Here is a 23587-nt window from a genome sequence, read left to right as displayed (position 1 = left end):
TTTTCTCTTTTTTTCCTTTTTTTTCTCTTTTTTCTTTTTCTCTTTTCTCTTATTTCTTCTGTACTTTTTTCTTTTCCCTTTTTTATCTCTTTCTACTTCTTTCTTACTTTCTTCTTTCTTCTTTTTCTTTCTTTTATTTCTTTCTCTTTTTTCTCTTTTCTTCTCTCTTTTTTCTTCCTTCCTCTCTTTTTTCTTGTTGTTTTCTCTTTTTTCTTTCTCTTTTTTATCTTTTTTTTCTTCTATTAATTCTTTTTTCTCTCTCTTTCTTACTCTCTTTTTTATTCTTTTTCTTTCTTTTTTTTCTTTTTTTCTCTTTTTTCTCTTCTTTTTCTCTTTTCTCTTATTTTTTGTTGTACTTTTTTCTTCTTTTTCTCTTTTCCTTTTTTATCTTTTTCTTCTTCTTTCTTACTTTCTTCTTCTTTTTCTTTCTTTTATTTCTTCTTTCTCTTTTTTTCTCTTTTTTCTTCTCTCTTTTTTCTTCCTTCCTCTCTTTTTTCTTCCTTGTTCTTTTCTCTTTTTTCTTTCTCTTTTTTTAACGTTTTTTTCTTCTTAGTTCTTTTTTCCTTTTTTCTTTTCTTTTCTCTCTCTTCTCTCTTTCTTACTCTCTTCTTTATTCTTTTTCTTTCTTTTTTCTCTTTTTTCTCTCTTTTTCTTTTTTCTCATTTCTTTTTGTACTTTTTTCTTCTTTTTCTCTTTTCCTTTTTTATATCTTTCCTCTTCTTTCTTAATCTCTTTCCTCTTTTTCTTTTTTATTTCTTCTCTTTTTTCTTCTTTTTTTTCTTCCTTCCTGTCTTTTTTCTTGTTCTTTTCTCTTTATTTTCTTTCTCTTCTTTTTATCTTTTTTTCTTCTATTTGTTCTTTTTTTCTCTGCTCCTTCTCTTTTTCTTTTTTCTTTCTTTTATTCTTTATTTTTCTACCTTTCTATTTTTCTTTAATTTTTTGTAATTTTTGATTCCACTTCTCATAAAAAAAAATACTTAGTGTGACTTGCTTGTCCAGTGTGAGGAGACTTTTTTTTTTTTTATACTTTATTTATTTTAATTTATTTTTATATTTTTTTATTAAACAAAACATCAACAGCAATACAAACACACTCAAAACAAAAAGAGGGCACAGGACATAAACGACACACAATTTGGCTAACCCAAATTCCCTGTCATGGTGCAATTTGAGTCATTTCCTTGATTTTTGTCCATGCCCATTTCACCAATTTTACTCCACATATCTTCTTCAGTCCTCAATCTATGTGTCAGTAGTTCCATGTCATGTATTGTCTTCATCACACAAAGCCAGTCTTCCAGTATATAATATTAGTATTAGTATTTGCCTTTCCCCAGTTTAAAAGGAGACTTTTATCAAGGTGATACCTGCGTCTCTACATGTAAAACATGGCCGCTTTTACCCTTCACGGTAACCCCACGTCCTCACCCACCCACCCCCACTATGTCACACCCCACTCCGGACGACAAGAGCTTGGTCCAAGCTTTTGTCCCCTTTTTCAAATGTCATAGCGTGACACCAAACTCAGTGAGAAGACAGGAACGTGATGCCCGGAGCCTGTTTTAACCTCTCTGCATCACTGACACTCTTGAGCTCTGTTAGGCTTGAAAAACAACACTCCCCGACTAAGCAGCCATTTTTACAACAGCTTGACAATGAACATCAATAGAGTAGCCCGTGTATTGCATTACTTGTATTGCAGTACAGATGTAATATCCACTGAAATACTCAATGTCATTGTTGTCTGAGCTTGTTGTCCGCAGGTTTCCGCTCTGAAACGCTAAACCTTAAATGCGCGTTCACGTGACATTTCACGTACGCTGGGGGACCTCTTTAAATAGGACACACGGCGTGTTTGCATATTTGCTGGGAAATGTCACGATCATAAGAACAGAACAGCAATGGTTGCAAATTGCTGAAATATAAATTATACAGTGCTGTAACAAAGCGGTGTCCAAAGTGTGGTTCGGGGGCCATTTTTGGACGGCAAGTTGTCCTGTGGCACATTGTAGAAATAAAATGGAGGGGGGAAGTGAAAAAGCTGAAATGTTGTTCCTAATAATGACACAAATATTATTTTTTTTATTAAATTAAAATTATTTTTTTAATTATTAAATTATTTTGTATTTCTTTTTACAAAATTTATAAATTTTGTATACATTTTTAATATTCTTTTTTATGATTTCTTTAATAAAAAAATTATTTCAAAAATTTGTAAAATGTATTTCTTTTTACAAAATGTTATAATTTTGTAGAAATTACAAAATAATAAAAATTACAAAAAGAATGACACAAATATTTTTTCAATTAAATTACAATTAGTTTTTTATTATTAAATTATTTTGTATTTCTTTTTACAAAATTATAAAATGTTGTAAAATGTTTTTAAATGTTTAATGTTTTTAAATGTTTTTTTATACATTTTGTATACATTTTTTATATATTTATTTATAGATTTTTTATTAAATAAAATGGGGGGAAAAAGAGAAAAAGCTGAAATGTTGTTCCTAATAATGACACAAATATGTTTTTATTAAATTCAAATTATTTTTTTTAATTATTAAATTATTTTGTATTTCTTTTTACAAAATTTATAAATTTTGTATACATTTTTTATATTTTTTTTTATAATTTCTTTAATAAATAATTATTAAAGAAAATTGTAAAATGTTTTTACACAATTTTATAATTTTGTAGAAATTACAAAATACTAAAAATTACAAAAAGAATAATGACACAAATATTTTTTAAAATTAAATTAAAATTATTTCTTTAATTATTAAATTATTTTGTATTTCTTTTTACAAAATTATAAAATGTTTATACATTTTTTATGAATTTGTATGCATTTTGTATAAAATTTTTTTTGAAAAATGTGTAAAATGTATTTCTTTTTACAAAATTGTAGAATTTTGTAGAAATTACAAAATATAAAAAATGACAAAAAGAAATACAAAATGTAAAATGTAAAAATTTCAAAAAGAAATACAAAATAATTGACTCTATTTGAAACTAAAGTAGGAATGGTGACAAGAAATTACAAAATATTAAAAATTGCAAAAAGAAATAGAAAATGTAAAAATGACAAAAAGAAATCCAAAATAATTGACTCTATTTGAAACTAAAGTAGGAATGGTGACAACATGTTTTTGGAATCATCGCTGAGAATTTTGTGGCTTGTTTGCGTCGTCTCGGCACTCAGCTTTGATGAGAAAATTGGACTTCCTGATTGCAGCCGCTGGATTTGATTACATCCATTTTTGCATTTGACTTGTCATTAGTCAGACTTTGTTTTGATGGGACGCATTTCCCTCCAAAATAAGTCGTCTGAGTTACTAGTATTGTGTATTTTCCAACATATTTTTCGATGTTTTCTTCATCTCCTTAATAGACAATCTGCTGATCGACTACCAGTTCACCTTTAGCCTCATCCAGGAAGATGATAACCACTACACGGCCATCAACTTCATGGCCTCACCTGAGCAGGTATGTTTCATAAGTAAAGTCATTGATGGGTCATGCATGATGGTAACCTTGGTAACAGATATTACACTGAGTCATAAGCTAACCTCATAAAGTTATTGATTAAATATGTTTTTTTTTGTGTTTTTTTCTTCTGTCACTTAAAGGCCAACAAGAACTTGGACATGTCCATCAACGCATCCAACAACTTCAACCTCAATATCACTTGGTCTGTGGGATCCACAGGTACGTGTTATCGCTTATGATCTGTGATCATTGTGCCGCATTTTTTCGAAATATAATTAATAAATAAAAAATGTTTTGTGCTTGAATTATGGACCATTAGTAGTCCAAAATAAAACAATAAAATATAAGTTTTTTTACTTTATTTTTTTTTTTACCACTTCATACAACATGGAGTCAGCCATGACGTCACATGACATAGTGGAAAAAAATGTCCTCCTCTCATTCTGTGTGGAAGTGGTATATTTTTGGCTTCTTACTTTGTCCTTTTTTCCCCTCCACTTTGTTTCCTAAGTTCAGAAGAAATACATTGAAGCTTGCTAGCATGCTATGTTTAAATGCTATATGTCCCGTATCCCTGCAATTATCCCGTCGCCTGAGCATTACATTTGAGTAATGTGTTGTGAACAAAGAATAATAATAAAAGGTGTTATTTTATCATTATTGATGAAACATGACACTTCATACAACATGGAGTCAGCCATGACGTCACATGACATAGTGAAAAAAAAGTCCTCCTCTCATTCTGTGTGGAAGTGGTATATTTTTGGCTTCTTACTTTGTCCTTTTTTCCACTCCACTTTGTTTCCTAAGTTTAGAAGAAATACATTGAAGCTTACTAGTTGGCTTGCTAGCATGCTATGTTTAAATGCTATATGTCCCGTATCTTTGCAATGATCCCATATGAGCATTTAGCAATGTGTTGTAAACAAACAATAATAATAAAAGGTGTTATTTCATCATCATTGATGAAACATGACACTTCATACAACATGGAATCAGCCATGACGTCACATGACATAGTGGAAAAAAGTCCTCCTCTCATTCTGTGTGGAAGTGGTATATTTTTGGCTTCTTACTTTGTCCTTTTTTCCACTCCACTTTGTTTCTTAAGTTTAGAAGAAATACATTGAAGCTTACTAGTTGTACTGTAGCGTTTTTGTATCCTTGTTAAAACATATTGCTGCAGTAGCAAGCTAGCAAGCTAGCAAGCAAGCGATGACACAGCAGGGCATCTTTTATCAAGGCCTAACGATGTTGCTGTGATGACAAAATTCATATTAGATATGCATACATTTTGCAACTCGCTACAAAAAACTAGCATAACAAGACGTTAGCATTTAGTGAGATTGTGTGGAATATGCAACGGCTATTATAAGGAAAGACACCCAAGGACACTGCGGCCATCCGGTCCTTGTTTGTTTATCTCCGAACTTTCGCCACTTCCTGCGTGCCGTACAACAACTGACATTTCCCACCCCCATTGCTCAAACACGTTAACCTGCGGTGCTCCTATGTAACCACTTTAACCTTTACGGATTCTTTGTGGTTATTATTAATATTATAAGTTAGGTCCCCGGTCTACCTTTTCCCCGGCAAAGATATTGTGTCTCTAAAGGAACAGTGGGTGTGGGTGGGGTGAGGAGGGGGGGGCTCGTCACAGTTGACAAGAACCTTAAGCGCCTTTGGGTGGTGGGTGGGGGGGGGGGGGAGGAGGAGGGTGATTTCAATTAAGATAAACATGCTCATGTCGCCGCACTCTAGCTGTCATTTTCTCGTCTTTTGTTTTCAAGACGTGGGTTGGAATGTCAATGACTGGAGGCCATTGACACACGCGGCAATATGAAATGACTTGGAATATTTAAATATGTGTAAAAAAGGATGGCTGATGGTTGAAAAATTATTTTTTTTATTTTGCCGTCACCGAGGACATATGTAACTTGCTAGTATGTTTTTCATATCAGCCTTAAAAAGTCAGTACTGTTTAGTTAAAGGGACCTATTATGCTAATTTTCGGCGCTTTGTATTGAGTGGTAGACTCCTATAGAGCAAATAACATAACATGCTTTCTAGATCTTCCAGATCGTGCACCTCTTCCGTTTAATTTACATTGCACCGTCGACCCACTCGGCTGTGATTGGTCACACGCACAAGCAGTCCGTAAAATACCATCAACCATTTTTATTGCGGCACAGTGGTTCCTCGGTTAGCATATTATTCAGTTAGCGTCCAAAAGTTTTGCTAAAATTTTGCATTTCGAAATGTTGACGTTTGTGTGCGCCGCCATCCTAAACCTCATTTAGGGCTCACCTCCAAATTCTGCAACCTCTTATTAATATGAGAATATAGTAACAATATTTATAGGTCAGAAAAGTGGAAAAAGCAGTCCCTAAAATTCACAGTGGTTCCTCGGTTAGCATATTATTCGGTTAGCGTCCAAAAGTCTTGCTAAAATTTTGCATTGGTTTGCTTTCAAAATGTTGTCATTTATACTAACAATATTTATAGGTCAGAAAAGTGGAAAAAGCAGTCCCTAAAATTCATTTTTATTGCGGCACAGTGGTTCCTCGGTTAGCATATTATTCAGTTAGCGTCTAAAAGTTTTGCTAAAATTTTGCATTGGTTTACTTTCGAAATGTTGACGTTTGTGTACGCCGCCATCTTGGATAATGCCACAAAACAAAATCTTTCGATGCCACGGCTATGCTATGCCGTCATACCAGCCTTAAAAAATTAGTACAGTTGAGTTAATGCGGACCTATTATGCTAATTTTCGGCGCTTTGTATTGAGTAAATAGACTCCTATAGAGCAAATAACATAACATGCTTTCTAGATCTTCCAGATTGTGCACCTCTTTCTGCAGTGACCTCCTTAATTTTAAGTTAAATTTACATTGCACCGCCGTTGTGATTGATCACACGTACAAGCGCTCCTGAGGACTTCTGTATACATTTACTGAGTGCAGGCATTCGGCAGTCCATATAAGGAAGTCCGGATCGCATTGATGTCATTAGACGTCGGTGTTATTAAAAAAAAAAACAAAAAAACACTGTAAAACCGAGCATCCTCAACCTCATTTAGGGCTCACCTACAAATTATCCAACCTCTTATTAACATGATAATATAGTAACAATATTTATAGGTCAGAAAAGTGGAAAAAGCAGTCCCTAAAATTCACATTGGTTCCTCGGTTAGCATACTATTCGGTTAGCGTCTAAAAATTTTGCTAAAATTTTGCATTGGTTTGCTTTCAAAATGTTGTCATTTATACTAACAATATTTATAGGTCAGAAAAGTGGAAAAAGCAGTCCCTAAAATTCATTTTTATTGCGGCACAGTGGTTCCTCGGTTAGCATATTATTCGGTTAGCGTCCAAAAGTTTTGCTATAATTTTGCATTGGTTTGCTTTCGAAATGTTGACGTTTGTGTGCGCCGCCATCTTGGATAATGCCACAAAACAAAATCTTTCGATGCCAAGGCTACACTATGCCGTCATATCAGCCTTAAAAAGTCAGTACTATTTAGTTAAAGGGACCTATTATGCTAATTTTCAGCGCTTTGTATTGAGTAGTAGACTCCTATAGAGCAAATAACATAACATGCTTTCTAGATCTTCCAGATTGTGCACCTCTTTCTGCAGTGACCTCCTTAATTTTAAGTTAAATTTACATTGCACCGCCACTGTGATTGATCACACGTACAAGCGCTCCTGAGGACTTCTGTATACATTTACTGAGTGCAGGCATTCGGCAGCCCATATAAGGAAGTACGGATCGCATTGATGTCATTAGACGTCGGTGTTATTAAAAAAAAAAAAAAAAAACACTGTAAAACCGAGCATCCTCAACCTCATTTAGGGCTCACCTACAAATTATCCAACCTCTTATTAACATGATAATATAGTAACAATATTTATAGGTCAGAAAAGTGGAAAAAGCAGTCCCTAAAATTCACATTGGTTCCTCGGTTAGCATACTATTCGGTTAGCGTCTAAAAATTTTGCTAAAATTTTGCATTGGTTTGCTTTCAAAATGTTGTCATTTATACTAACAATATTTATAGGTCAGAAAAGTGGAAAAAGCAGTCCCTAAAATTCATTTTTATTGCGGCACAGTGGTTCCTCGGTTAGCATATTATTCGGTTAGCGTCCAAAAGTTTTGCTATAATTTTGCATTGGTTTACTTTCGAAATGTTGACGTTTGTGTACGCCGCCATCTTGGATAATGCCACAAAACAAAATCTTTCGATGCCACGGCTACGCTATGCCGTCATATCAGCCTTAAAAAGTCAGTACAGTTTAGTTAAAGGGACCTATTATGCTAATTTTCGGCGCTTTGTATTGAGTAGTAGACTCCTATAGAGCAAATAACATAACATGCTTTCTAGATCTTCCAGATTGTGCACCTCTTTCTGCAGTGACATCCTTAATTTTAAGTTAAATTTACATTGCACCGCCACTGTGATTGATCACACGTACAAGTGCTCCTGAGGACTTCTGTATACATTTACTGAGTGCAGGCATTCGGCAGCCCATATAAGGAAGTCCGGATCGCATTGATGTCATTAGACGTCGGTGTTATTAAAAAAAAAAAAAAAAAAACACTGTAAAACCGAGCATCCTCAACCTCATTTAGGGCTCACCTACAAATTATCCAACCTCTTATTAAAATAGAAAAGTGGAAAAAGCAGTCCCTAAAATTCACATTGGTTCCTCGGTTAGCATATTATTCGGTTAGCGTCTAAAAATTTTGCTAAAATTTTGCATTGGTTTGCTTTCGAAATGTTGTCATTTATGTACGCCGCCATCTTGGATAATGCCACAACACAAAATCTTGTGATACCACAGCCGCCATTTTTAGTGATTGTTTTTGTATCATCTGTGAACGAGACATCACGATTTTTGACGAGATGACCAATGTGCGTCGCCTCTTGTCACGAGTCATGGCGATTTGTATTTTTTTTTTTTACAAATTTATTTTGGTATTAATATTTTTTTTTATATTTTTAATTGTGTACATACACAATATCAAGAATACTCTTTCAAGCTTCCCGGCTTGCATAATTCATCATCTAACATGGAGCCTTTGCCCCCTAACAGCTGGAACCATCTCCGGCGAGGAGGTGCCCATCGTGTCCAAGACCAACATCAAGGAATACCGCGACAGCTTCTCCTCTGAGAAGTTCACCTTCAGAAGCAACCCCAACATAACCTTTTACGTCTACGTCAGTAACTTCTCATGGCCCATCAAAATCCAGGTAAATATGGGAAACAGGAAATACATATTTATGCATTGCTTGATGTGAAAAATAATAATAGTAATAACTCTGGCTTATATTAGTAGCAAAGGGAGGTTTCACACATTCAAAAGAACTGGTAGAGCACAAGAAAGTGACAAGGAAAACATAGTAGTATTCCCTTGATCTCTCATGAGGTCTTGCACAGGTTTGATTCCGTGGTATTGATTAGTGTATTTGTTGCGTCCCTGTGTCCCACATGTTAGATTAGTGGAACCAATGTGGTAATATCTTTAGGGTCAGCTCATCTATAGAGGTGCTCCAATAATAGTTTTCTATTAAATTTCCCGGCACACAATCGCTTATTTATGGGACCCGCCCGAGTCGTTGAGGTCGCTTCGGGAATCAGTTGTCCTCTTTTCCTTCGCATGCCTGTGTGAGACTCCATTTTAAAATGTGCGTGTCTTTATTTGTATTTTTATTTTTATTTTTTTTGACAAGCCAAACACTTCCACTTAAAGAAAAGTCCGCCTGCAGTATCTCTGAATGCTTTTAATGTTTTTTAAAATGATTCTATTGACCTGACGGGATAGATGACTTGGAATTAAATTAACCCGAAACATATTACTTTGACCCTCTGTATTATGTGGAGGGTAGAAAAGGAGCACCCCTTATTAGGAAGTCAACAACACATCATTGTGCACTATTGAGCCGTATTAGCCATGTCACTGCACATCTCGTCTCACCTCAGCGACTCCATTTTTTTTTAACTTGTAGGCATTGAAAAGTTTAGTCATAATTTGTGGCGCCCTCTGCTACCTCTGGCTAACATGTAATATTCCTCTGATGTACTTGTTCCTGATCCTATCCATCATGGTCACTCCCAATGAGAACCTCAGCATCCTCATCTCTGCTACCTCCGGCTAACATGTAATGTCCCTCTGATGTACTCGTTCCTGATCCTATCCATCCTGGTCACTCCCAATGAGAACCTCAGCATCCTTATCTCTGCTACCTCTGGCTAACATGTAATGTTCCTTTGATGTACTCGTTCCTGATCCTATCTATCATGGTCACTCCCAATGAGAACCTCAGCATCCTCATCTCTGCTACCTCCGGCTAACATGTAATGTCCCTCTGATGTACTCGTTCCTGATCCTATCCATCCTGGTCACTCCCAATGAGAACCTCAGCATCCTCATCTCTGCTACCTCTGGTTAACATGTAATGTTCCTCTGATGTACTCGTTCCTGATCCTATCCATCATGGTCACTCCCAATGAGAACCTCAGCATCCTCATCTCTGCTACCATCCGGCTAACATGTAATGTTCCTCTAATGTACTCGTTCCTGATCCTATCCATCCTGGTCACTCCCAATGAGAACCTCAGCATCCTCATCTCTGCTACCTCCGGCTAACATGTAATGTCCCTCTGATGTACTCGTTCCTGATCCTATCCATCATGGTCACTCCCAATGAGAACCTCAGCATCTTCATCTCTGCTACCTCCGGCTAACATGTAATGTTCCTCTGATGTACTCGTTCCTGATCCTATCCATCATGATCACTCCCAACGAGAGCCTCAACATCCTCATCTCTGCTTCCGCCGGCTAACATGTAATGTTCCTCTGATGTACTCGTTTCTGATCTTATCCATCATGGTCACTCCCAATGAGAACCTCAGCATCTTCATTTCTGCTACCTCCGGCTAACATGTAATGTTCCTCTGATGTACTCGTTCCCGATCCTATCCATCATGGTCACTCCCAATGAGAACCTCAACATCTTCATCTCTGCTACCTCCGGCTAACATGTAATGTTCCTCTGATGTACTTGTTCCTGATCCTATCCATCCTGGTCACTCCCAATGAGAACCTCAGCATCCTCATCTCTGCTACCTCCGGCTAACATGTGATGTTCCTCTGATGTACTCGTTCCTGATCCTATCCATCATGGTCACTCCCAATGAGAACCTCAGCATCCTCATCTCTGCTACCTCCGGCTAACATGAAATGAAATTGTCCACCTTCTGTATCTCTTCTTCTCCACAACACATCAATCTCTTAATAACACAACTTGTGCACAGTCCACTCCCCCACCCCCATGCGTTGGCCCTGAAGGGGACTGGGGCTGCTGTTGACATTGTGTGTCTGTGTCTAGCTAAATGCTTTGAGGGGCAGAATGCCTCTGAAGCCTCTACAGTAGCTAATGACGTGTCACTGTGATGTGGCCTGTCAGTTGGAGTTCAGCTGCCTCGCCTCCATCCCGCGCGTCTAATAAAAGCAGAAATATACCTCTGAAGCATTATTACTGAAACAAAAGACATGTATAAAATTTTGATTCCTTAGCTGTGTAGTTAATTTGAATTTCAAAAGTCAAACACTAATCAGCTTTTTTCCCCTTGCCCCCCTTTTCTTTAAATAGATCGCCTTTTCCCAACACAACAGCATCATGGATCTTGTCCAGTTCTTTGTGACATTTTTCAGGTGAGTAACACGAGTTGAAATGCCTACCACTTGTCCACCGTGCAGCTTATATAGCAATTTTTTTCCTCCACATAATACAACTTTAAGTGGTGTTTTATTATGCGTTTCAGCTAGCATCACAACTTCAATAATCTGAAATATTGTCAACCTTAGTTCTGCTTTTTGACTTTGTAGGCTTACTTTTCTTGCAATTACTGCTACTATAGTGATGCAGTCAATATTAGTTGGGCTAGCGTAGTATACCATAGTACATAGTATACTGAGGTCGGGTCACGGGGGCGGAAATGGGCACGAAAATATGCACAAAACCTGTGCATATCCTGTCTGGATAAAGCGTCGTCCTGCTGGAAAACTGTAGAGGTCAAATTCTAACTCCGATTTGACAATCTCTTCCGATTTCGGATCAACATTTGCAATATACTGGTACATATTTGGTCTTTAAAGGTGCCTTGGCGGTAAATCTAAATGCTCCAGGCAGCTGCAATGTAAATATCTCGTCAAACCTGATCACATTAAAGCTGAAAAAAAACATTCTTATTGTCGCATAACATGATAGTCACCGACCTCAGCCATTGTGTGGTTTTGGTTGCTCGGTGCTCGTTTCAGCATCTGCTGTCCTGTAACATATTATGTGTGTAGCTTGTCAGCCGTTTGCCTAAAGCACCTGTCCATCACGCCAAAAAAAAAAAAAAACATCTTGCAAAAGCTGTTTTCCCCAGTCACTTATCGCCTGCCTCCATCTGATCAAATTACAGTTTGAATTCAGGGACTCTTGGAAAGAAAACTTGCGGAAGGACAGAGCTTACGTCACACGGTAGATTCAAACATCAACTGATTGTTTAAAGCTGGAAAAAATACTTAAAATGGATGATTAAATGAACCGCAGCTCCTCAGTGCCGGCGGCACTCATGCAGTCCTATAACAACCGTGCTTGGTTATAGGACGATATTTAACTATAAAAGCAATCTTCACTCGCTAAATGTACTGCAAAAAAGGCCAGTAAGGATAATTCATAATGCCGCCTCCAGAGAACATACTAACTCCTTATTTCTAAAATAACAAATACTTCAACTTGCTGATATAGTTCATCTTCAGTGCCGGCGGCACTCATGCATTCCTATGACAACACCACCACCGTGCTTGGTTATAGGAAGATATATAACTATAAAAGCAATCTTCAAATGTAAATGTACTGCAAAAAAGGCCAGTAAGGATAATTCATAATGGCGCCTACAGAGAACATACTAACTCCTTATTTCTAAAATCACAAATACTTCAACTTGCAAATATAGTTCATCTTCAGTGCCGGCGGCACTCATGCAGTACTATGACAACACCACCACCGTGCTTGGTTATAGGACGATATTTAACTATAAAAGCAATCTTCACTCGCTAAATGTACTGCAAAAAAGGCCAGTAAGGATAATTCATAATGCCGCCTACAGAGAACATACTAACTCCTTATTTCTAAAATCACAAATACTTCAACTTGCTGATATAGTTCATCTTCAAACAGCTAAAATAATGCATAAGGCTAAAAATAACCAATTAGCTAAAAATGTCATCCAATACTTCTCTACAAGAGAGGAGAAATATGATCTCAGGGAAGAACTACATTTGAAACACTTCTATGCTAGGACTACGTTAAAAAGCCATAGCATTTCAGTATGTGGAATCAAACTATGGAATGGATTGAGTAAGACCCTTTATTTTATTTTATTTTATTTTATTTTATTTTATTTTATTTTATTTTATTTTATTTTATTTTATTTTATTTTAATAGAAAAACATTAAATTATATTAGAAAGCAAACTATGGAATGGATTGAGTAAGACCCTTTAATTTAATTTAATTTAATAAAAAAACATTAAATTATATTAGAAAGCAGGAAGTGAACAAATGTAACAGTTACTGATTGTAAAAGTACCAGATAGAGGGGTAGGATTTAATAAGCTTTGCTTCTTCCTACTCCTTTTGGACATGTGGAACTGGGAACTGATTATGGGATGCATTCAATAGTAATCTTTTTTCGTGGCGCTGTAATGCTAGTTGTTTAAACTAGGGACTGTCAATAAAAAAAAGTTTGTATATTTAATATATATATATTTTCTAAGTCACAGCACAAATTGATCTGTAACCGTGTCAAATGGTTAGTCTTAGCCTAAAAGTAGATGCTACAGTCGGATCTAGCAATCCTGTGTATCGTCAACAGAGTCTGTTGTGTTGTGGCGTTCATGCAGGGTTCTGATCGTGGGTTGGGAACAGCACTGTAGCTCAAACCGGCCTCCACCATACCCAATGCCCGGAGACGTTCATGTGATAGACGTGGCATGATGCCGTTCACTGGACTAACAGTACTGGCCTTTTTTTTTCCCCTCGGTCTTTATATAGGCCTCCAAAACCAATCATCAAATGACGGAGACACCCACAGAGTATTATTGCGCAATGAATCGTAACAACTCACCATTATCTCAACTACCTGAGTACTAAGTCAACAATAAATACACAAAGTATACAAGTAGAAATATGCATACATTTCTACCTCAAAGTTTTCTATTGTGTACTTTTTGTGAAGTCATAGGTTATTTATGAAAGATGATGATTTAACATCAAAACAACTGATTTTTATGCCCCCCTAAAGTAAAATATCACCAACACTTATCTTCAAAGTCGCGCTAAATCATTCCCACGCTGTAAACCTTGCGCCGTTTGATGTTTCCCGTCGCCTAAAGCAGCTTTCACCTTTTCTCTTATACCTCCCCGGCTTCACGCCATTGCCAGTGCTATCACGTTTCACACTGCCATCTTCCACGTAACGCCGTTTCCTCCGGTCCTCTCAACAGCTACGCCCAGCAGGGCCGCCGCCGCCGTATATATCAGACTGATATCTGACTCGGGTTTAAATATCAAACAAATGCTCGTTGTAGGTTCATCAGGTCCGAGTCGGTTATGGGAAAGGAGATTATTACGCCTCACAGAAGTTAGTTCATATTACAGGATGCGCTTCATTATCTTTGTTGTTCCACACGGAGAACAGGCTCATGTTATGTTCTCGTCTAGGTTAGAAATGAATGTAGACGCATCACGTTGTTAATGACGCACCAATTCCATTCTTGTATTTATACTTTTATGGCGCCAAGAGCATTTTTATTTGACGGAGGAGCATCTGAGGTCAAAAATAATCCCGTAAGCACTGTTAATTAGGGGGGAATTAATTAAAAAATCAATATGACTTCAATATTTGGACGATAACTTTTTCAGCATGTGGGTCTTAATTTGTGGAAATTTGGTTAATGTTACATACTGTATCTTTATTTTTACCAGCTATCATTATGAACAATGTTAGTAATAAAGACATTTACTTTACTTTATTTTTTTATTTTAATTTTATTTTTTTTAAATAAAATTTAAATAAATAAATTTAAATAAAATTTAAATAAAATTGTCTTTATTTTTAACCACTTTTTTTACTTAACCAATTTTTTCACTTTTTTAGTTGTTTCCTGTCACTTCTCCTGGTGGCAGCGGTGGTGTGGAAGATCAAGCAGACCTGCTGGGCTTCACGGCGGCGAGAAGTAAGTACAGTAATTCCCAAAATCCCATAGAGTGTCACACATAGCAGCTAATTCAATGTTTAGAAAATCATTTCAATGTAGTTTCTACCATGGCACCTTCCAGGAACATTGGCGAGTGTGGGAATATTGTGTTGGTCTAGTTTGTTTATATTGACATTGAGAATGGTAGGAAGCTGATATATGAATATAATCTACAATAATTACCATTATGACCGCAGATGGTCTGCTGTCATTAAAATGTTTGGTGTTTGGATCGCTTTTTCGCTACCCTTCATCTCCCAATTTCTCAAGCCGGTTGTTCCAATTTACTGACGTGAAGGTTGCTTAGTTAATTAGTACGTTTGGTGAGTAATGGTTGGGGTTAAAATCAACCTTTACTCAAGACAGCTCCACTGACCATGGAAATCCATGCATTTTCTATGCCACTTATCCTTCATGCTGGAGCCTATCCCAGCCGTCTTTGGGGCGAGAGGCGGGGTAATCACAATCGCCAGCCAATCACAGGGCACATATAGACAAACAACCATTCACACTCACATTCATACCTATGGACAATTTGGAGTCGCTAATTAACCTAGCATGTTTTTGGAATGTGGGAGGAAACCGGAGTACCCGGAGAAAACCCACGCATGCACAGGAGAACATTCAAACTGCACACAGAGATGCCCGAGGGGGGAATCGAACATGGGTCTCCTAGCTGTGTGACTTGTGCGCTAACCAGCCTGACCATGGAAATGTCTGTTTTTTGTTTATTTTTATTTGAAAATATTTTTCTTTATGGCTGCACGGTGGTCGAGTGGTTAGCACACAGGCCACACAGCTAGGAGACCCGAGTTCAATTCCACCCTCTGTGTCTTCTCCGGGTACTCCGGTTTCCTCCCACATTCCAAAAACATGCTAGGTTAATTAGCGACTCCAAATTGTCCATAGGTATGAATGTGAGTGTGAATGGTTGTTTGTCTATATGTGCCCTGTGATTGGCTGGCCACCAGTCCAGGGTGTACCCCGCCTCTCGCATGAAGACAGCTGGGATAGGCTCCAGCACCCCCTGCGACCCTCGTGAGGAAAAGCGGTAGAAAATGAATGAATGAATAAATAAATACTATAAATGGGCGACACGGCGGTCAAGTGGTTAGCGCGCAGATCTCACAGCTAGGAGACCCGAGTTCAATTCCACCTGCTGAATGTGAGTGTGAATGGTTGTTTGTCTATATGTGCCCTGTGATTGGCTGGCCACCAGTCCAGGGTGTACCCTGCCGCTCGCCTGAAGTCAGCTAGGATAGGCTCTAGCACCCCGCTAATTAACCTATGTTTTTGGAATGCTAGGTTAATTAGCGACTCCAAATTGTCCATAGGTATGAATGTGAGTGTGAATGGTTGTTTGTCTATATGTGCCCTGTGATTGGCTGGCCACCAGTCCAGGGTGTACCCCGCCTCTCGCCTGAAGACAGCTGGGATAGGCTCCAGCACCAGCAAAATGAATGAATGAATTCATTAATATTTTCAAAACAGGGGTGTGTTTCCCCCCTCCACTCACACACAGGAAAGGACACCTAACCAGGAAAAGAGAGAGAAAAATGTCAGTAAATAGAGTAAAAAATAATAATTAATATTATTAATATTCCATAGGCTATGCATAAGACAAATTGCACATGGCATAATGAAAGCTAGCTTTTGTGTTCATTATCATATGAATCTGTTTAGCATGTCTGAATGCAGGTAATAATGCGGACCCATTTTCCATTTTTAGCCTAAATTTGATTGATTAATTTTGATTGTGGTTTTATTTTTGAACGTGCAGGCCAGTACACATGGGGGGGGGGGGTCTGTGCACAACAATGACGGCAGGAAAAAAGGACAAAGTGACCTGCTAAGGTGCCTGGCTCAGAGGCGGGTTGACACTTGCCGCCTTTTATTAAAGGAAGGCGATACTGTTATTCAGCGGACAGATAATTCATGCTCTCTCTTTGCCAAATTAATCAAGCGGCATATTAATGTAATACGTGGCCAACCTTATCGCCTGTGTGAAAGGCACCAGCTTGTGTTCTTGACCAAATCGCTTATTATTAATTGGCTTTTTTTTTTTTTAAACAATCTTCACTCTGAGACCCCCTTTTTTTTTTGTCATTTACTTAATCTATTCATTCCTGGAATCTTTCTGTTATTTCCGTGATTGTATTCCCTGAGTATTTTCCGCATAGCTTGTTGCCTTAGCGTCCTTCTCTCTGTGCGATGCTTTGTCGCTTTAAATTAACCCCCCAGCATGATAAATAACATTGCCGCTATCTGACATTTAGGATGGATGTTGTTGGATTTGAAGCTTTTGTGTTGAAAATTACAAAAAAAAAAAAAAAAACACATTCCTACAATGCCTGCAGGCACCTACATCTTGCTTTATCTGTCCGAGAAGGGCAAACGTTCTCATTTTTTGACCTTCGCTTGCCCAGCAGCTTATATTTATTGGTGTGATGTTGCTGTAAGATGTTTTAATGGACGAGACGTACAACTATGCGACTTAAAAGTTTTAAAAGGACAAGTAAAATCGATTTCAAGTTCATGTGGCAGATGTCTTTGACTCGCTTTTGACTTTTGTCTTTTAAAACTTTAACATAACAAGAACTATATAGTTCTTGACGCTTTTTAAAATCGATTAAAGGTCTCTTACTATGCAAAAGTGACTTTTTAATGATGTTTTAAACAATATATATATATATTTCAGTATATTATGGGTCTCAAACATGCGGCCCGCGGGCCAAATGTGGCCCGCAGGACACTAGTTTGAGGCCCCCGCCTTGATATGAAAGTTTAATGTTAGTGCGGCCCGCGATGCTGTATGGTATCATGCACCCAGAAAAAATTATTACGTTTGATTAATGTTCATGTTAAAGGTTAAATAACTGTTAATAGTTATCCTCCCTATCCGTGTGGAAGTGGTAAGTTTTTTGGCTATTTAAGTTTAAAGGAAATAACTTGAAGGCTACCGTTTAGGTCGCTAGCGGTCTAGTTTGCGAGTTAGCATGTGTCTCAAGACCCTGCAGTTGCGCAATATGTTGTAAATAAAAAGAGTATAAATGTGACTATAGTCGTGTTTTGTCATGTCTACAGGGCTCTAATAATAAAAAAATAATTAAATAATTATTATTATAATATAATTAATATATTAATATAATAATAATTAAAAATAATAGTTTTTTTTTACATTTTTTTGTTTTTAATAAATGCGTTTTTTTTTTGGTTTTTTTTTTTTGGAAAACCTGATGCGGCCCAGTCTCACCCAGACCCAAGCTCCAGTGGCCCCCCAAGTAAATTGAGTTTGAGACCCCTGCAGTATATGGTGCTAAATTGCATATGTTTGTTTATGAACACCAAATATGAGAAAAAGCTGTCATTTTTGTCAATCAGCTGCAGACATGAGACCTGAAAGTTTGGTCTTTTTGTGTTTTTTGGAGGCTAACCTAGCATAATGTTGCTGTTAGCATGTGAGTGTATTGTTAGACACAACTATGTCAGTGTTGCTCATGTTTGTGTCCTCATTTTATACTATTACTATATATTTAATAATGTGTATAGATTCACCACTTTGTAAAAAAAATAAAAAAGAAAGCAGGCTACACATCTTAAAATAAGGCTCTGCCAACGATCCGCCAGTCAAGTACAGAAATGTTAGCTGTATTTTTTACCAAATAGGCTTGTTTGTCTATATGTGCCCTGTGATTGGCTGGCCACCAGTCCAGGGTGTACCCCGCCTCTTGCCCGAAGACAGCTGGGATAGGCTCCAGCACCCCCCGCGACTCTTGTGAGGATAACAAATAGGCAAAGTTAGCATGATGTTGCTGTTAAAATGTGAGTATAATGTTAGTGCATTAGGTCATACTATACTGTAGTTATGCTAGCGTTGCTAATGCTTGTGTCATCCTGTCTGATTCCTTCATATTACGTTGTTGTATGTGACATGTGACATGTGACATGTTACATGTATGACGTTGGACAGTGCAGTGTCACATGTGCACAATACACGCTTCTTGGAGACAATGCATCTCATTAGCATCAAAGCTACATACACACAAAACGTTGTATATTTAGCCAGTAGGACTAAATTCCAGCATCAATGCTACATTTTTGTTTTTGTGCGTCCAGCTACAGATGACAAGCCACTCAGAAAGCTTTCTAGATCTTCGAGTATCTGCACCTATTCCTTGCTTTTCCAAAATGGTCTGTTTTACTCAATTCCGCCCTGTGCACATCCGGACACAATCACCACTCCGCAGTGATTGGTGACACTACCAAGCCCTCCTGAGGACTTCCGGACTACTGCCGATACCCACATTCTAATGTTGTCAATATAGGAGTTGATCATAAATGAATGACCCCTTGGGATAGTGACTGGAAAAGCGGTTAGAAGCTACTGACTGGAGACCTGACTTACTTTTTTTTCTTGTTGGTCAGGAATCTGCAACTCCAACCACTTCTGCCGCTTTGTCTCTTTAGCTTGTACCTGCAAGCGGCCATATTTAATGAAGTCCGGTGTTCAACGCCATCCCAAATTTCTTTCAGGGCTCACTTCTAAATACGCAAAATGCTCATTATCTTAAATTTCGGCATAGTTTAACATAATACAAAATGTATATGTCAAAAAATTGGTCCCCTTTAAAACTCAAATACAATAATTGAGCTCACAAAAAAAAACGAAGACTCTTCTGTCAAAGCCTCTTGATCCGCGTAAGTAATCTTATTAGTCATCACGCCAACGCATTTGAGCTCATCACCAAATCCAATAATCAATCAGCGATGTCCTTGCCGCTAATACGGTGGCCTGTTTAGTTATTGATTAGACACAACACTGTGGATAAAAGTGTGCCGCTTGTTCTTTTACTGTATTGATTAGTTTGGGGTGAAGAAAAGCTATTTTCTGGGCAAAGTCAGCAACACAAACGGGTCACCACTTAAAATATTGGATATAGTAACTATATCTTTCATATTTTGGTGTAAAGTCACAGAACGGATTACTCGATTCATCGACACAACAAGCTTAATCGAAGCTTAATTTTTTTTCATAGGTTGGCGGTTCCTGCAACTTATACTCCAGAGCGACTTATAAATTAATAAACTTTATGTTACATAAAGACTAGACACCTTTTCTGTTTGTTTATTTTTGTGTAGCTGAATAAGCATTGTGTTAGCATATCTTACATCAATTCAGCCTGTTTTCTATTCTTTTATTAATGATAGAATTTGCTTTCCAAGATGACGTAATGTCTGTTTTGGTCAAGTAGTTTGGAAAATAAATTACCTGTAAAAAATGCGACTTATACTCTAATACAGGGGTCTGAAACTCAATTTACCTGGGGGCCACTGGAGCTAGGGTCTGGGCAAGGCTGGGTTGCATCAGGTTTTCCAAAAAAAACAAAAAACGCATTTATTAAAAACAGAAAAATTAATAAACTTTGCTTTGGTTCAAATTTTCTACAATAAAAGCTCTGATAAAACATTCCACTGTTCTCAAATATCTTAATTTTTATTTTTCTGCACAAAATAAGATGAAAAATAAATAAACAAATCAAGAATGAAGAAAATCAATCAATCAGTAATAAATAAATACATATAATAATAATAATAAATCAGCAAATAATAAAAACTTAAGAAACCACATATAGTTGGTGGGTAGACAAATTATTTTTTTCACATTAAAATGAACAAAGCATTATTAGAGCCCTGTAGACATGACAAAACACGACTATAGTCACATTTATACTTTTTATTTACAACATATTGCGCAACTGCAGGGTCTTGAGACACATGCTAACTCGCAAACTAGAGAGCTAGCGACCTAAACGGTAGCCTTCAAGTTATTTCCTTTAAACTTAAATAGCCAAAAACTTACCACTTCCACACGGATAGGGAGGATAACTATTAACAGTTATTTAACCTTTAACATGAACATGAATCAAACGTAATAATATTTTTTTCTGGGTACATGATACCATACAGCATCCATATCAAACTTGCGCGGGCCGCACTAACATTAAACTTTCATATCAAGGCGGGGGCCTCAAACTAGTGTCTTGCGGGCCACATTTGGCCCGCGGGCCGCGTGTTTGTGCCCCTTTATTTAAACCTTTTTACGACTCAAAAAAGCATCAGACACGAGAATGTTTAAGAACTTGAATCGAAGCAAAGAATTGGAAAGAAACCAGAATCATTCAAATCAAAACGACGTTTACATTGAATTGTTTTGTTCCGTTATTACAACATTGGTTGTGTTGTGTGTAAATAAATGACCATTTAGTCAATAAATCAACATATTACTTCAAATTAAAGCCCCATTCTCTTTGTGGTTTAGTTAGAACATTTTTTCCGTGCTTTTTTTACTCAATTTAATTAATTTTATGTGGTTCTGTGACATAATCTTGTGGGGTTTTTTTTCTCTTCCCCCAGCAACTCATGAGGGAGCGTCAACAAATGGCCAGTCGTCCCTTTGCTTCAGTCGCTGTTGCACTGGACGCCAGAGGAGGAGAAAATACAGACATGCTGCAGCCATTGATTGATGTAAGTGTTAGCGCTTTGCGGCCCCCCCCCCTCCCCCTTTTAGTGACAGCTGACACAAACGATCGCAAAGTTATTGTTAAATGAGTTAGATAATCTCTGTGTGCTGCTGAAAATCCTCACCTTTAATCCACAATCAATAAGGAATCTGATGGTCTTTTCTTTACACTCTGTAGAGGAATTGTCCTCTACTGCAAATGTCATCATTTTTTTTTTTTTTTTTTCCAAGGCGTGAAATGATATAATCAAGCTCAAGAAAAAGTGGTAGTCACATCATCGGTATATTAGAGAGAGAATAGTTTGACATCAATGTGATTACAGTTAAGTTTGTGCTATTCTGTGTATTTTTCAACATAATATAGAATACTAAATTCTTATTAAAGCCTTGTATTTGAGTTAAATTAGCCATTTTCTAGGCTGTGTGGCCTGCGCGCTAACCACTCAGTCCATAATACAGTCATTAAGTTTCAGAATTTCACAAATTAATTAAATGATCGCTGTCTTGTGGTTGACTATAGCCTATTATTAGTCTAATCAAATATTGCAATACATTCATACATTTTCTACCGCTTTTCCTCATGAGGGTCGCGGGGGTTGCTGGAGCCTATCCCAGCTGTCTTCTCTTTGGGCGAGAGGCGGGGTTTTCTCCGGGTACTCCGGTTTCCTCCCACATTCCAAAAACATGCTAGGTTAATTAGCGACTCCAAATTGTCCATAGGTATGAATGTGAGTGTGAATGGTTGTTTGTCTATATGTGCCCTGTGATTGGCTGGCCACCAGTCCAGGGTGTACCCCACCTCTCGCCTGAAGACAGCTGGGATAGGCTCCAGCACCCCCGCGACCCTTGTGAGGATAAGCGGTAGAAAATGAATGAATGAATGAATGTATTGCAATATTTGATTTGACTAATAATAGGCTATAGTAAACCACAAGACAGCGATCAATTAATTAATTTGTGAATTTCTGAAACTTAAAGACTGTATTATGGACTGAGTGGTTAGCGCGCAGGCCACACAGCTTGTAGACACAAGTTCGATTCCACTCTTGGCCATCTCTCTTTGCATGTTCTCTCCGGGTACTCCGGTTTCCTCCCACATTCCAAAAACATGCTAGGTTAATTAGCGACTCCAAATTGTCCATAGGTATGAATGTGAGTGTGAATGGTTGTTTGTCTATATGTGCCCTGTGATTGCCCTGTGTACCCCGCCTCTTGCCTGAAGACAGCTGGGATAGGCTCCAGCATACACCATAAATTGCCTTTCATTGCTATGGTAAACCTGTCCCATGTGCATACAGTACATAATATACACAGTACACATTAAACGACATACCTATAGTATATTTGAGATTAAGCACCAAGTACTATGAATACCGTCAGTCTGGTACAGTCAATAACAAACAACAGGGTCGGCCATATTGGCTAGCTGTCAGTGTCCTCTTTGGCATTGACATGTATTTCTAACAGCTAAGTGATGCCAGATGCTGAGCAATTAAGCTTAGAAATATGAGGTTTATTTTTTTAGACGGTTCACCTTCAACTACTGCCAAATAATCCCGGATGTGGTATATTAATTTTAAACGATATATCCACCAATATATGTATATGTGTAATTCTTTGCATGTGATATTGTCCGGAAAAGAGGAGAATATTAGTAATAATTCATTAACTGTTCATGAAAATGCATGGAATTAACTCAATTGCAGTAATTAGAATCAACCAGCAGGGGTGCTGTTTATTCGAAACTAGTACCCAGTACAACGGATGTCACAAGTTAAGTTTAAGGTTGTTTTTTTCTTGTATTGTATGTGATTTCTTCTACAATATAGCTACCAGACATGAAACTTAAGAAGAAATGCGGGATATGTCCCGTAATTTGCTAGTAGCTTCCCGGGAAAAGCTGCAGGGATATCCAAGTGAGAGCCGGCCAGGCATTTATTGGTTCATGCTGCATCTTGCCAGGGTCGGGAAGGATGCTTTTTTTCCCGCGGTTATCATTCCCACAACAGCTTGGGACAGTGTTTACAGCAATTGTCTCCAGTGGGCTCTTCCTTTAATGCGCTCTGACAAACAAACAGCTTTGGTTGGCATCTGAATTAAAAAAAAAAAACACAAAAAAAAAAGAACTGAAACTCTTGGAACTATTCATTCATTCATTTTCTACCACTTTTTCCTCACGAGGGTCGCGGGGGTGCTGGAGCCTATCCCAGCTGTCTTCGGGCGTAAGGCGGGGTACACCCTGGACTGGTGGCCAGCCAATCAC

At 37.6% G+C, this 23587-nt stretch overlaps 1 protein-coding gene across 1 annotated transcript in view; it reads left to right on the top strand.

Moving 5' to 3' along the window:
* The window catches only part of atrnl1b (attractin-like 1b), a 69225-nt gene that overhangs the window by 35423 nt on the left and 10215 nt on the right, over positions 1-23587 (top strand). The window contains exons 22-27 of the mRNA XM_058061718.1: positions 3392-3486; positions 3630-3708; positions 8586-8743; positions 11147-11208; positions 14705-14783; positions 21219-21329. Of these exons, the coding sequence (XP_057917701.1) occupies positions 3392-3486; positions 3630-3708; positions 8586-8743; positions 11147-11208; positions 14705-14783; positions 21219-21329 (584 nt within the window). The remainder of the gene's footprint in view (positions 1-3391; positions 3487-3629; positions 3709-8585; positions 8744-11146; positions 11209-14704; positions 14784-21218; positions 21330-23587) is intronic.

The sequence above is a fragment of the Doryrhamphus excisus genome, chromosome 22, assembly GCF_030265055.1.
Source record: "Doryrhamphus excisus isolate RoL2022-K1 chromosome 22, RoL_Dexc_1.0, whole genome shotgun sequence".
Lineage (NCBI taxonomy): Eukaryota > Metazoa > Chordata > Actinopteri > Syngnathiformes > Syngnathidae > Doryrhamphus > Doryrhamphus excisus.
This window is presented reverse-complemented; position numbering and strand designations above follow the sequence as displayed.